The sequence below is a fragment of the Panulirus ornatus genome, chromosome 16 (assembly GCF_036320965.1).
Source record: "Panulirus ornatus isolate Po-2019 chromosome 16, ASM3632096v1, whole genome shotgun sequence".
Lineage (NCBI taxonomy): Eukaryota > Metazoa > Arthropoda > Malacostraca > Decapoda > Palinuridae > Panulirus > Panulirus ornatus.
Genome location: NC_092239.1, coordinates 44,120,187 through 44,135,687, shown reverse-complemented (window position 1 = coordinate 44,135,687; position 15,501 = coordinate 44,120,187). Strand labels below are relative to the sequence as shown.

Below are 15,501 nucleotides of genomic sequence, written 5' to 3'. Positions count from 1 at the left end.
ATTTTCCAAATGAAGGAACAGAGAAGGGGCCAGGTGAGGATATTCCCTCAAAGGCCCAGTCCTCTGTTCTTAACGCTACCTCGCTAATGCGGGAAATGGCGAATAGTATAAAAGAAAGAAAGAAAGATAGATATATATATATATATATATATATATATATATATATATATATATATATATATATATATACATATATATTTATATTTTTATTTATTTTGCTTTGTCGCTGTCTCCTGCGTTAGCGAGGTAGCGCAAGGAAACAGACAAAAGAATGGCCCAACCCACCCACATACACATGTATATACATACATGTCCACACACACAAATATACATACCTATACATCTCAATGTACACATATATATACAAACACAGACATATACATGTATACACATGTACACAATTCATAATGTCTGCCTTTATTTATTCCCATCGCCACCCCGCCACACATGGAATAACCCCCCCCTCCCCCCCTCATGTGTGCGAGGTAGTGCTAGGAAAAGACAACAAAGGCCCCATTCGTTCACACTCAGTCTCTAGCTGTCATGTAATAATGCACCAAAACCACAGCTCCCTTTCCACATCCAGGCCCCACAGAACTTTTCATGGTTTACCCCAGATGCTTCACATACCCTGGTTCAATCCATTGACAGCACGTCGACCCCGGTATACCACATCGTTCCAATTCACTCTATTCCTTGCACGCCTAGAGTCTGAGTGTGAACGAATGGGTGAAACGAAGCTCAAGGGTAAAGGGGAAGAGTGGTTTGGGAATGTCTTGAGAGTAAAGACAGGGGTTAGTGAGAGGACAAGAGCAAGGGAAGGAGTAGCACTACTCCTGAAACAGGAGTGGTGTGAGTATGTGATAGAGTGTCAAGGCATGTACAGAGCATCAGATTGGGAAAGAGCTGTGTTGTTTCAGAGGTGATAGAGGATGTGTGGATCAAGGGTTTGCTTTGAAGAATGTATGTGAGAAATGCTTAGAAAAACAAATGGATTTGTATGTAGCATTTATTGATCTGGAGAAGGCATATGATTGAGTTGATAGAGATGCCCTGTGGAAGGTATTAAGAATATATGGTGTGGGAGGTAAGTTGCTAGAAGCATTGAAAAGTTTTTATCGAGGATGTAAGGCATGTGTATGAATAGGAAGAGAGGAAAGTGATTGGTTCCCAGTGAATGTCGGTTTGTGGCAAGGATGCGTGATGTCTCCATGGTTGTTTAATTTGTTTGTGGATGGGGTTGTTAGGGAGTTGAATGCAAGAATTTTGGAGAGAGGGGCAAGTATACAATCTGTTGTGGATGAGAGGGCTTGGGAAGTGAGTCAGTTGTTGTTTGCCAATGATACAGCACTGGTGGCTGATTTGGTGAGAAACTGCAGAAGCTGGTGACTGAGTTTGGTAAAGAGTGTGAAAGAAGAAAGCTGTGAGTAAATATGAATAAGAGCAAGGTTATTAGGTATAGTAGGGTTAAGGAAGTGAAGTGTTTTAGATATCTGGGAGTGGATTTGGCAGCAGATGAAACCATGGAAGCAGAAGTGAATCATAGGATGGGGCAGGGGGCGAAGATTCTGGAGCACTGAAGAATGTGTGGAAGGTGAGAACGTTATCTCGGAGAGCAAAAATGGGTATATTTGAAAGGATAGTGGTTCCAACAATGTTATATGGTAGTGAGGCATGGGCTATAGATAGGGTTGTGCTGAGAAGGGTGGATGTGTTGGAAATGAGATGTTTGAAGACAATAAGTGGTGTGAGGTGGTTTGATCAAGTAAGTAATGAAAGGATGAGAGAGATATGTGGTAATAAAAGCAGTGTGGTTGAGAGAGAAGAGGGTGTATTGAAATGGTTTGAGCACATGGAGGGAATGAGTGAGGAAAGATTGACAAAGAAGATGTATGTGTCATAGGTGGAGGGAACGAGGAGAAGTGAGAGTCCAAACTGGAGGTGGAAGGACGGAATGAAATAGATTTTGAGCAATCGGGGCCTGAACATACAGGAGGGTGAAAGGCGTGCGCAAGGAATAGAGTGAATTGGAATGATGTGATATACCAGGGTTGACGTGCCATCAGTGGATTGAACTAGGGCATGTGAAGCATCTGGCATAAATCATGGAAAGTTTTGCGGGGCCTGGATGTGGAAAGGGAGGTGTGATTTCGGTGCATTACACATGACAGACTACATACTTGCCCCCCTCTAAAACTCTTGCATTCACCTCCCTAACAACTTCCTCCTTAAAGAAATTAAACAACCATAGAGACATCACGCACCCCTGCTGCAGACCGACATTCACTAAGAACCAATCACTTTCCTTTCTTCTTACTTGTACACATGTCTTACATCCTTGATAAAAAAATTTCACTGCTTCTAGCAACTTACCTCCCACACCATATACTTTTTTTTTCCTCATTAAGAGCAATTTTTTCATTTTAACACTCATGACTGTATGTTTTCATTTTTATTTATTACATACCTTTGATCATCATGTATTGATATATTTTACAGTGAATGCTTCTTTATTGATACTTAAACATAGTGGCAGGGAAATTACTATGTTATCTGTTGCTTCTCTTTGTGATAAAATGTTGATGATTTATTTTTGCAAAACACCATTCTTTAGAATCTGACTAAATTATTTTGGTATCTATAGGTGTCTGGTTTGGTTGACAAGACAGTATTTGAGCGTGGTTTGGTGACTGAACGTCCAAAATGGAAGGATATTGTGGAAAACCACAGTAGCTATTCCCGCAACACAGCCCACCGAACTGTGAATCACAACACGCTTGCATATGTCACTCCGGTAAGATTTGTGTCATTTTCAGACTTTAGTCCCCTTTTCCATTGCATGACTCACCTTATCCCCATGGATCTATCGACTACCATGTCCACTGTCAGGTACCTAAAGCTCTCCACTTCTTGTTGGTCCTCCCTTATTAAAGTAAAGCTCAATTGATCCTGTCTCACCTTGCTGCTTTCTTCCTTTTACACACACTCCCACACTCTTTCATCGATATCTAGAGTTTCTCTCTTAAGTCTGCCACAAGAGTTCTGTCATCTGAAAACAGCAGCTGTTTCACCTCCAATGTCCCACCCTTCCCCCAGCCCCTGCACATGTACTGTAGACTCTCCCCATCAACTCAAGATGCTTCCACAGAACTACCTCACTGCTCTATCCATGAGCTTATTAAATAGCTATGGTGATGTCACATATCCTTTACACAGACCCTCCTTCTTGGAGTATCACCCACCACCCTTACTTCCTTCTCACACACATGCCTTACTCTCCCAGAAAAACTCTTCACTGATTTAGTAGCTTTTCCATAATCCCATTTTTTGTATCACCTATCACAAGATATCTCCCTCAACTGACACATGGTTTCTTCACATCTGTAAGTGCTATATATGATACACTCTGTGCATGAATTCTTTAAAGGAAACACACACCCTGTCCCTCTCCTGAAACCACATTGCTCCTCCCCAATTAGATTTTCTGTGCATACTGCTACCCTCTCAATCACCACTCTCGTTTACTTCATTCCTGATACACTCTTGAAACTTGTAGCTCTGTTAATTTGAAAATCATTATTTGTCCCCTGGAGGGGCACTATATATGCATTCTACCAGTCCTAAGGCACCTCTCCTTGGGCAATACAAAAGTCAGACATCCACCTAACCAATCATCAACTCTGTCATCCCCTTTTTTGAGAACCTCAACAGAAATCCCATCCACTCTTGCCAATTTGCCACTTTATCTTGTGTAACACTTACATTGTCTCCTCTCTTTTTGCTTTCCTTCACCATGACTCCCTCTCTCACTCCACCTTGCCCCAAACATATACAGCAGTCCTTCAAAGTACTTACTCTTCATACTTTCACATGTGGTAGTGTATTGATCTCTCCCAGTATTTCAGCTAACTCAAGGAATATCCCATGTGCTACCCTTGGAGCAACCCATTAAGTAGTATGTTGTTGACAACAGCTGCCCAGGGTGGTACTAACATCCTGACTGAGGAGCATTAAAATGTTGCCTGGAACCATCTTACACTCTCCATGTCAGGATTGTTCATCCTACTTTCTTTCTCATCAAAACAGGACTGCCTGGCTAGTCCTACCATCTTCTTACAAGCACCATACGCCTACTCAAACCTTGCTTATTAATATTACTATTTTTACAATTTTTCACATAAGTACTCTTGCCAATTCCTGTCCACTCAAGCATTTATAAGTGTCATCATGACAAAGTCCATCAGATATCTGGTCCCTAGTCCCCATTATCATGGGGCGCTAAGAATCTCCAGGTTTCTTCCTGGTTCTACTGCCAGTGAGAGGGAGAGCTCTGGCAGTAGCAGTACTGGCCCCTCTCATGACCTTTCCCTCTCTGTTAGACCTTCCTCTTTTTCTATTCTCTATACCAATATCTGTGATCTCTCTAGTAATCTCTCTTCAGTTGAATACCATCTGTCCAGTACCTCTCGTAATATCTTGCTTCTTTCTGAGACACAGTTGTCTAATGATGTTCTCATTAGTTCCTTTTTCATATCTAACTATAACCTCCACTCATGATTCTGGTTCAGAGGTAGTTTTTATGCTCAGTCCAACATCAACACACCTATTGCATGCCTCAAGGCCTTGAGTCCCCAAACTTTGTTGCTCAAGGTCTGTCTCCCTACTACCACACTTTTCCTCTGTTTTACCTAGTGCTCTCCTGACTTGTAAAAATTCTATATCTTTCTTTGACTGTCTAAACTCTTGTCGTGAGACTGTGACATCCTCTCACCCACAAGCCGAGACCCTCTAGCTCAGGAATTTCAGTGTTCACCAATGGGAATGTTTGAATTCCTTCCACACGGTTGGTGGAGGGATTGAAGCCCTCACATTTTCCATTCTCAATGATTTAGAGCAAATTACATATCTCCCACCTCACCGATATTTATGACTGCTGTGACCACTCTCCTAATATTCTGGATTCATTTCTCTTCTCTAGTTCATATCACTGTAAGTACATAATCTCCCCAATTGGTACCTGATCACACTCTCACAAATGTATCTATTCTAACGGCACCTCCCCCTCCAGCAGCCCCTTCTAAGCGTAAGTTCTGGCACCTCAACGAAGGTGACTGGAACAACTTACATAATTTATTTTCTGATTTTCCTTAGGTAAGTTACTGTCTCTTATGTGATGATGTTTCTGTCTGTGCCATATATCTCCACTTCCTCCAAGATGACCTCTTTATCCAATCCTGTTCTGAGGCCATTCACCAAGGGATCAGGCACATTGGGCTTGGAAAAACTCTCCTTCCTCTGGCTCCCATTCAGGTTTTATCACTACCCATAATCATTGCAAGCATGTAATCCATGAGGCAAAGCATTCCTTTATTCAAAAGGAGTGTGATAACCTCTCTCATCACCCACTGATAGGTCTATAGCTAAGAGTATCTCTAACAACTTCTGTCACTCTACCTTTCCTACACTTTTCCATTCTGACGGTACTGTAGCTGTCTCTCCTGTAGACAGAGCAACTCTCTTTGGTTCCTGTTTCTCCTTACTAATCCTGCGCCTCTTTCTGTAACCTCTTTTTGACCTGTTTGGAAGCACTTCTTTCATTGGACACAAGCAAGGCTTATGGTCCTGATGGCATCCATCCCCATGTACTGAAAGTGTGTGCATCTGAACTTGCACCTTGGCTTGCTCATCTGTTCTGTTTCTGTTAAAAACCTAAACTTTTTCTTTTTGTGGGAAGCACGCATTGATGCATCCCATCCTTAGGAAGGGTAACTGTTCCGACGCCTTTAACTATCATCCTGTTGCTTTGCCATCTACCATTTCCAGTGTTTGAATTCCTCCTCAACTCCCATATCCTTAGACACCTCGAATATCTGTGTTCTTCTGATCATCGGTATGGCTTTCATAAGGAAAGATCCATTGGTGATATTCTTTCCTATCTTGTTTATGTCTGGAAAGTCATGTGTAGTTGCCCTTGACATATTGAAGGCTTTTGAGAGGTTGTGGCATTGGGGTCTCAACTCTAAGCTCCCCTTTTTTTTTTTTGCTTTTCTCCCTCTCTTTGCCCCTTCATGTTTAGCTTCCTCTATAAAGCCATTCTATCTCTGTGGTTGTTGATGGATCAGCCTCCCCCTTTTTCTCCATCATCAGCAGTGTCCCTCAAGGTTCCTTTTTTTTTTTTTTTTCTAGTGATTTCCTCTCCTTAAATAATTTACTTTAGAAAATGGCCATGATTCCCTCGAAACTATGGTTTTGTGATCAGGATATTGATATTTTAAAATTAACCTATTTTTAGAACATTCCATGTAGATCCAGATAACAATTTCAGAGTTGCAGCTGAAGAGAGGAACCCATACTAACCCAATCAAAAAGACCTCAACAACTTGATCACAGCTCTTGGTCTCACAAAGTCCAATGCCGAGCTTTTGACATCTAGGCTTTAGCACTGGAACTTGTTAGATGAAAGTGTGCAAATCACAGATCAGAGGAAGTGTCACCTAGGGTTTTATAACTTTTTCACCCATCATGATGGGTTCTGCTTCTGCCACAATGTAACCAGTCAGTCTGTTCACAGGAGTCGAAATTTCCTGTAACCCGAACAAGTGGCTCCTCTTTATTGACAGGTCATCCAGGACCCCCAATGGTGCTGCTTCTAATGGGAACAAGTACCTGTCTCTTCTCCTGGCTCACTCAGTGCACCTCAAGGAAGATACCACAGTATCAAGACCTTGCTAGATGCCTTGAAGTATGATGAGGTCATTGGAGACTTCAAAATGGTGGCATTCCTGATGGATCTCCAAGGCCCCTCTTTATTGATAGCTCATCCAGGACCCCCAATGCTGTACTGCTTCTAACAGGAAAAAGTACCTGTCTCTTCCCCTGGCTCACTCAGTGCAACTCAAGGAAGAGTACAGCAGTTTCAAGACCTTGCTAGATGCCTTGAAGGATGATGAGTATAGCTAGGAGGTCATTGGAGACTTCAAAATGATGGCATTCCTGATGGATCTCCAAGGCAGTTCTACCTAGTTTCCCTGCTGTCTTTGCCTTTGGAACAGCAGGGACACTGTGGCACACTTCCACAGGCAGGGCTGGCCACAATGGATCAAATTCTCTGTGAGGATGAACAATGTCAAGTGGGAGCCGATGGTGGACCCATGCCACTACTCTGCATAAAGTTAGGCCTTATGAAAAAATTTGTCACAGCTGTAGATAAGGAGTTTGCAGCCTTCAAGTACCTTCAAGACTTCTTCCTTAAACTGTCTAAGGCAAAGGTCAAAGCTGGTGTCTTTGGACCACAGATAAAGATCCTGTAGTGCGAGAAATTCCCCAAGAAGCTCACTAGAAGGAGAAAGCAGCTTGGAACAGCTTTGTTGCAGTAGTCTGGGACTTTCTGGGCAATCACAAGGCTGAGAAATGAGGAGCTGGTTGAGGCTATAGTGAAGAATTACGGCAGAATGGGCTGCAGGATTTTCCTCAGAGTCCTTATCCTTAACGCTTGATAAATTCAAGGAGAACATGGGTGTGTTTTCGGAGGAGCAAGGCGAGCTCTTCCACACGATATACCAGACTTTGAACGGTGCTACCAAGGAACATATAAAGAGAACATAATAGGGAATTATGTTTGAAGTCTGCCATAAATCTAGAAATATTTCTCACTTCTAAAGCTTTTGTGATCACTCTTGTTTAACATTAGTGCAAATAAATATTAATTTTGATTCATGTGTTGTTTTTCTGTATTTATGTGAATAAAAATTTGCAAATTCACCCACTGTCTAATTGGAAATAGGTAAATTTCAAAATATCAGTCTTGTTTGCAAAATTAAAGTTTGAAGGGAATTGTAGTGTTTTTTTACTTTTGTATTTTAACTTTCTAAAAGGGGAAACAGGAGTCACGCGGGGAGTGCTTATCCTCCTCGAAGGCTTAGATTGGGGTGTCTAAATGTGTGTGGATGTAACCAAGATGAGAAAAAAGGAGAGATAGGTAGTATGTTTGAGGAAAGGAATCTGGATGTTTTGGCACTCAGCGAAACAAAGCTCAAGGGTAAAGGGGAAGAGTGGTTCGGGAATGTCTTGGGAGTAAAGTCAGGGGTTAGTGAGAGGACAAGAGCAAGGGAAGGAGTAGCACCCCTCCTGAAACAGGAGTGGTGGGAGTATGTGATAGAGTGTAAGAAAGTAAACTCTAGATTGATATGGGTAAAACTGAGAGTAGATGGAGAGAGATGGGTGATTGTTGGTGCATATGCACCTGGGCATGAGAAGAAAGATCATGAGAGGCAAGTGTTTTGGGAGCACCTAAGTGAGTATGTTAGTGGTTTTGATGCACGAAACCGGGTTATAGTGATGGGTGATTTGAATGCAAAGGTGAGTAATGTGGCAGTTGAGGGAGTAATTGGTGTACATGGGGTGTTCAGTGTTGTAAATGGAAATGGTGAGGAGCTTGTAGATTTATATGCTGAAAAAGGACTTGTGATTGGGAATATCTAGTTTAAAAAGAAATATACATAAGTATATGTATGTAAGTAGGAGAGATGGCCAGAGAGTGTTATTGGATTATGTGTTAATTGATAGGCATGCAAAAGAGAGACTTTTGAATTTTAATATGCTGAGAGGTGCAACTGGAGGGATGTCTGATCATTATCTTGTGGAGGCGAAGGTGAAGATATGTAGAGGTTTTCAGAAAAGAAGAGAGAATGTTGGGGTGAAAAGAGTGGTGCGAGTAAGTGAGCTTGGGAAGGAGACCTGTGTGAGGAAGTACCAGGAGAGACTGAGTACAGAATGGAAAAAGGTGAGAACAAAGAACGTAAGGGGAGCGGGGGAGGAATGGGATGTATTTTGGGAAGCAGTGATGGCTTGCACAAAAGATGCTTGTGGCATGAGAAGCGTGGGAGATGGGCAGATTAGAAAGGGTAGTGAGTGGTGGGATGAAAAAGTAAGATTGTTAATGAAAGAGAAGAGAGAGGCATTTGGATGATTTTTGCAGGGAAATAATGCAATTGACTGGGAGATGTATAAAAGAAAGAGGCAGGAGGTCAAGAGAAAGGTGCAAGAGTTGAAAAAGAGGGCAAATGAGAGATGGGGTGAAAGAGTATCATTAAATTTTAGGGAGAATACAAAGATGTTTTGGAAGGAGGCAAATAAAGTGCATAAGACAAGGGAACAGATGGGAACATCAGTGAAGGGGGCTAATGGGAAGATGATAACAAGTAGTGGTGATGTGAGGAGATGGAGTGAGTATTTTGAAGGTTTGTTGAATGTGTTTGATGATAGAGTGGCAGATATAGGGTGTTTTGGTTGAGGTGGTGTGCAAAGGGAGAGGGTTAGGGAGAATGATTTGGTAAAAAGAGAAGAGGTAGTAAAAGCTTTGCAGAAGATGAAAGCCGGCAAGGCAGCGGGTTTGGATGGTATTGCAGTGGAATTTATTAAAGAAGGGGGTGAGTGTATTGTTGACTGGTTGGTAAGGTTATCTAATGTATGTATGACTCATGATGAGGTGCCTGAGGATTGGTGGAATGCTTGCATAGTGCCATTGTACAAAGGCAAAGGGGATAAAAGTGAGTGCTCAAATTACAGAGGTATAAGTTTGTTTGAAGGGCACAAATGGGGAGGTGATAACAAGTAGTGGTGATGTGAGAAGGAGATGGAGTGAGTATTTTGAAGGTTTGTTGAATGTGTTTGATGATAGAGTGGCAGATATAGGGTGTTTTGGTCGAGGTGGTGTGCAAAGTGAGAGGGTTAGGGAAAATGATTTGGTAAACAGAGAAGAGGTAGTAAAAGCTTTGCGGAAGATGAAAGCCGGCAAGGCAGCAGGTTTGGATGGTATTGCAGTGGAATTTATTAAAAAAAGGGGTGACTGTATTGTTGACTGGTTGGTAAGGTTATTTAATGTATGTATGACTCATGGTGAGGTGCCTGAGGATTGTCGGAATGCGTGCATAGTGCCATTGTACAAAGGCAAAGGGGATAAGAGTGAGTGCTCAAATTACAGAGGTATAAGTTTGTTGAGTATTCCTGGTAAATTATATGGGAGGATATTGATTGAGAGGGTGAAGGCATGTACAGAGCATCAGATTGGGGAAGAGCAGTGTGGTTTCAGAAGTGGTAGAGGATGTGTGGATCAGGTGTTTGCTTTGAAGAATGTATGTGAGAAATACTTAGAAAAGCAAATGGATTTGTATGTAGCATTTATGGATCTGGAGAAGGCATATGATAGAGTTGATAGAGATGCTCTGTGGAAGGTATTAAGAATATATGGTGTGGGAGGCAAGTTGTTAGAAGCAGTGAAAAGTTTTTATCGAGGATGTAAGGCATGTGTACGTGTAGGAAGAGAGGAAAGTGATTGGTTCTCAGTGAATGTAGGTTTGCAGCAGGGGTGTTAGATGTCTCCATGGTTGTTTAATTTGTTTATGGATGGGGTTGTTAGGGAGGTGAATGCAAGAGTTTTGGAAAGAGGGGCAAGTATGAAGTCTGTTGGGGATGAGAGAGCTTGGGAAGTGAGTCACTTGTTGTTCGCTGATGATACAGCGCTGGTGGCTGATTCATGTGAGAAACTGCAGAAGCTGGTGACTGAGTTTGGTAAAGTGTGTGAAAGAAGAAAGTTAAGAGTAAATGTGAATAAGAGCAAGGTTATTAGGTACAGTAGGGTTGAGGGTCAAGTCAATTGGGAGGTGAGTTTGAATGGAGAAAAACTGGAGGAAGTGAAGTGTTTTAGATATCTGGGAGTGGATCTGGCAGCGGATGGAACCATGGAAGCGGAAGTGGATCATAGGGTGGGGGAGGGGGCGAAAATTCTGGGAGCCTTGAAGAATGTGTGGAAGTCGAGAACATTATCTCGGAAAGCAAAAATGGGTATGTTTGAAGGAATAGTGGTTCCAACAATGTTGTATGGTTGCGAGGCGTGGGCTATGGATAGAGTTGTGCGCAGGAGGATGGATGTGCTGGAAATGAGATGTTTGAGGACAATGTGTGGTGTGAGGTGGTTTGATCGAGTAAGTAACGTAAGGGTAAGAGAGATGTGTGGAAATAAAAAGAGCGTGGTTGAGAGAGCAGAAGAGGGTGTTTTGAAATGGTTCGGGCACATGGAGAGAATGAGTGAGGAAAGATTGACCAAGAGAATATATGTGTCGGAGGTGGAGGGAACGAGGAGAAGAGGGAGACCAAATTGGAGGTGGAAAGATGGAGTGAAAAAGATTTTGTGTGATCGGGGCCTGAACATGCAGGAGGGTGAAAGGAGGGCAAGGAATAGAGTGAATTGGATCGATGTGGTATACCGGGGTTGACGTGCTGTCAGTGGATTGAATCAAGGCATGTGAAGCGTCTGGGGTAAACCATGGAAAGCTGTGTAGGTATGTATATTTGCGTTTGTGGACGTATGTATATACATGTGTATGGGGGTGGGTTGGGCCATTTCTTTTGTCTGTTTCCTTGCGCTACCTCGCAAACGCGGGAGACAGCGACAAAGCAAAAAAAAAAAAAAAAAAAAGTTTGTTGAGTATTCCTGGTAAATTATATGGGAGGGTATTGATTGAGAGGGAGAAGGCATGTACAGAGCATCAGAATGGGGAAGAGCAGTGTAGTTTCAGAAGTGGTAGAGGATGTGTGGATCAGGTGTTTGCTTTGAAGAATGTATGTGAGAAATACTTAGAAAAGCAAATGGATTTGTATATAGTATTTATGGATCTGGAGAAGGCATATGACAGAGTTGATAGAGATGCTCTGTGGAAGGTACTAAGAATATATGGTGTGGGAGGCAAGTTGTTAGAAGCAGTGAAAACTTTTTATCAAGGATGTAAGGCATGTTTACGAGTAGGAAGAGAGGAAAGTGATTGGTTCTCAGTGAATGTTGGTTTGCAGCAGGGGTGCATGATGTCTTCATGGTTAATTTGTTTATTGATGGAGTTGTTAGGGAGGTGAATGCAAGAGTTTTGGAAAGAGGGACAAGTATGCAGTCTGTTGTGGATGAGAGAGCTTGGTAAGTGAGTCATTTGTTGTTCGCTGATGATACAGTGCTGGTGGCTGATTCGTGTGAGAAACTGCAGAAGCTGGTGACTGAGTTTGGTAAAGTGTGTGAAAGAAGAAAGCTGAGAGTAAATGTGAATAAGAGCAAGGTTATTAGGTACAGTAGGGTTGAGTGACAAGTCAATTGGGAGGTAAGTTTGAATGGAGAAAAACTGGAGGAAGTGAAGTGTTTTCGATATCTGGGAATAGATTTGGCAGCAGATGGAACCATGGAAGCGGAAGTGAATCATAGGGTGGGGGAGGGGGCAAAAGTTTTGGGAGCATTGAAAAATGTGTGGAAGTGAAGAATGTTATCTTGGAAAGCAAAAATGGGTATGTTTGAAGGAATAGTGGTTTCAACAATGTTACATGGTTGCGAAGCGTGAACTATAGATAGAGTTGTGCAGAGGAGGGTGGATGAACTGGAAATGAGATGTTTGAGGACAATATGTGGTTTGAGGGCGTTTGATCGAGTAAGTAATGAAAGGGTAAGAGAGATGTGTGGTTATAAAAAGAGTGTGGTTGAGAGAGCAGAAGAGGGTGTTTTGAAATGGTTTGGTCACATGGAGAGAATGAGTGAGGAAAGATTGACCAAGAGGATATATGTGTCAGAGGTGGAGGGAACGAGGAGAAGTGGGAGACCAAATTGGAGGTGGAAAGATGGAGTAAAAAAGAATTTGAGGGATCGGGGCCTGAACATGCAGGAGGGTGAAAGGCGTGCAAGGAATAGAGTGAATTGGAACGATGTGCTATGCCGGGGTCGACGTGCTGTCAGTTGATTGAATGAGGGCATGTGAAGCGTCTGGGGTAAACCATGGAAAGTTGTGTGGGGTCTGGATGTGGAAAGGGAGCTGTGGTTTCGGTGCATTATACATGACAGCTAGAGACTGAGTGTGAACGAATGTGGCCTTTGTTGTCTTTTTCTTGTGCTACCTCGCACACATGCTGGGGAAGGGGGTTGTCATTTCATGTGTGGTGGGGCGGCGACAGGAATGAATAAGGGCAGACAGTATGAATTATGTACATGTGTATATATGTATGTGTGTGTGTATATATATATGTATACTTTGAGATGTATAGGTATGTATATTTGCGTGTGTGGATGTGTATGTATATACATGTCTATGTGGGTGGGTTGGGCCATTCTTTTGTCTCTTTCATTGCTCTACCTCGCTTACGCGGGAGACAGCGACAAAGTATAATAGATAAATAAATATGAATAAGCAGTTAGGAAATAACATTTACTACCCAGGAACAAAAATTGTTACACAGTGTAATCCAGTGCACTTACATGCTGATGACTTAGCAATGCATTCATCCCCTTGCTTCAATTCTGCTTCCTATTCTCTCAGTCGATCTGCATTTCATGTTGACACAGCTTCCTCATTAAACTCAGACTTGGACAGGATTTCTCAGTGGGGTACAAAAAATCTAAAGTTTAATGCCTCCAACACCTAATTTCTACCCATCTTTCTGTCAAAAACTCTTCACAACTCTCGTCTCTCCTCTGACAGTTATTTAATTCCACCTCTTGATGCAGTAAACATATGTGGTATTACTGTTACATCCACTCTTTCTTGGAATTCCCACATTATGGGAATAGCTACGTCTGCCTCAGAGAAACTGGGTGTCCTGTTTTAATGTCAGAACTTCTTCTCTTCTGAACATTTGCTCCATTTAGACGAGGGATTGATTCATCCTGGTATGGAGTACTGCTCTCATATTTCGGATGGTTCTAGCTCTGCATTCTTACTTGACAGAGTTGAGTTGAAAGCAGTCCAACTTTTAAACTGTCCAAGGCTAACTTCCAAACTTGACCCTCTTGCCCTACACCACAGTGTTAGTTCACTTTTCCTCGTCAGTAGGTATTGTTTTGGTCTTTACCCCCGAGAGCTGGCTTCTTGTGTGCTCACACCACTAGCTAGACCACACAACACTCGGCAAGCTGCTAGTCACATGATTATTGTCACCATTGGCAATTAAAGGGTGGGCCGTTTTGACAGCTGTTTCTTTCCCTACACATTGAAGCTTTGGAACCCTCTACCTTCTCATGTCTTTCCCAGTAACTGTAATCTGGCACATTTCAAAAGACAGGTTTTTCACTTGCTCCAAAATTCGTTAATACTTTCCCTTGTCTATTCTTTTTCTGCTTCATAAATCCCTCTATATTTCAATTAAGGTACAGCCTTGATGTGGACTTTTCATGGACTGTTCATGATTGGAGCCTTCAACATAAAAGAAAAAAATGTTCTCCACATTTGAGCACTGATGTATTTCAAAAGACTTTTTACACCTGATCACTCTGACACAAGTGGAAGACACATGTCTAAAATAAGAGGCTTTGTGCCTGTGATCCTTTTCTTGTAAATGAGGAAGGATTTTTAGGTGTAAAAAAGCTTCCATTGCTGTGATTGAGATGTGGCCATATTTATATACATTTGTAGAATACCAGCAAAGATTACTGTCATTCATGGTTTGCATTATTTTAGTGTATGGCCTATAGCATCCTGGAATGTTGAAAATTATATAACTAAGGTCACTGTAGCCCCACACAAAAGTGTGGAATGATTGTTAATTTGTGTTGCTATCTTGGCTTTTTGTCACATGAGCTGTTAGTGCTTGAGGTTGTTTTAGTTGTCAATTATCCACTTGCTTTTTATGCCTGGTTGTCCATTTGATTAACTACCCACTTTTCTTATTGGAAAAAGTAAGGTGGGTAAAGTTTTTGAAAAGTAAATATTTTCTATATGTTCAAAATATATTTTTCAAAAGGAGCAGCATATAAGTTCATCTGTATAGATGAATGATGTGCTGACCACTGCACTGTTATAGTAAGCATTTTGAAAAAGTTTGTGGGTAGATGATAGTTGATGATTTGAAAATGTTTCATTCCTGTACTATAACTTTTATGGAATTGCCTGTTAGCTTGCAGTATATGCATTTATGATAAGTTTTCAAATGATTTATGTGGCTCATCAGTGTCAAAATGACAGAGCTTAATGCTGATGCTTGATTACGACATTCACAGCACAAATTATCAGACATTTTCTTCTAAGGGTAATTGAGTGCCTGTACTTTAATACTTATATTAAGTTTTAGAAGTAGGAAAATTTCTACTTTCCCTTTTCTTCTTACTTTAAGCTTTTTTATTTTCTTCAGTAGCATTTGTACAAAAAGGATCCCAGCAGTCGTTCTGATTTACCCTTAAATCAAAACGTAATTCACTGATGTTCATAGCATCTATTTATGTGTTCTGAGTCAGCTTTCCAAGTAAAATCAAAATAATATATTCAGTAAGAGTATAATCTCCCAAACAAGAGAGTGAGTGACTCGGGTACAGTATCTTCTCAGCTGCACACAGTTGCCTGTTTCTTATACACAAATTTCAGCACATGCTCTCATTTTTCCCTATTTGATTCTGTGTATACTTACTACCACATTCCCTGTTCAGTTATTTTTTTGGCATTGCTAGACTCTGCCTGCTCAAGATTAAATTGAAAGTGAAAAGTC

General features: G+C 41.6%; 1 protein-coding gene across 2 annotated transcripts in view; it reads left to right on the top strand.

The window, feature by feature from the left end:
• LOC139754274 (chitinase domain-containing protein 1) overlaps nucleotides 1-15,501 on the top strand; it is a 95,130-nt gene that overhangs the window by 17,657 nt on the left and 61,972 nt on the right. For both annotated transcript variants that reach the window (XM_071671659.1, XM_071671658.1), the window contains exon 2: nucleotides 2,645-2,794. In XM_071671659.1, the coding sequence (XP_071527760.1) occupies nucleotides 2,645-2,794 (150 nt within the window). The remainder of the gene's footprint in view (nucleotides 1-2,644; nucleotides 2,795-15,501) is intronic.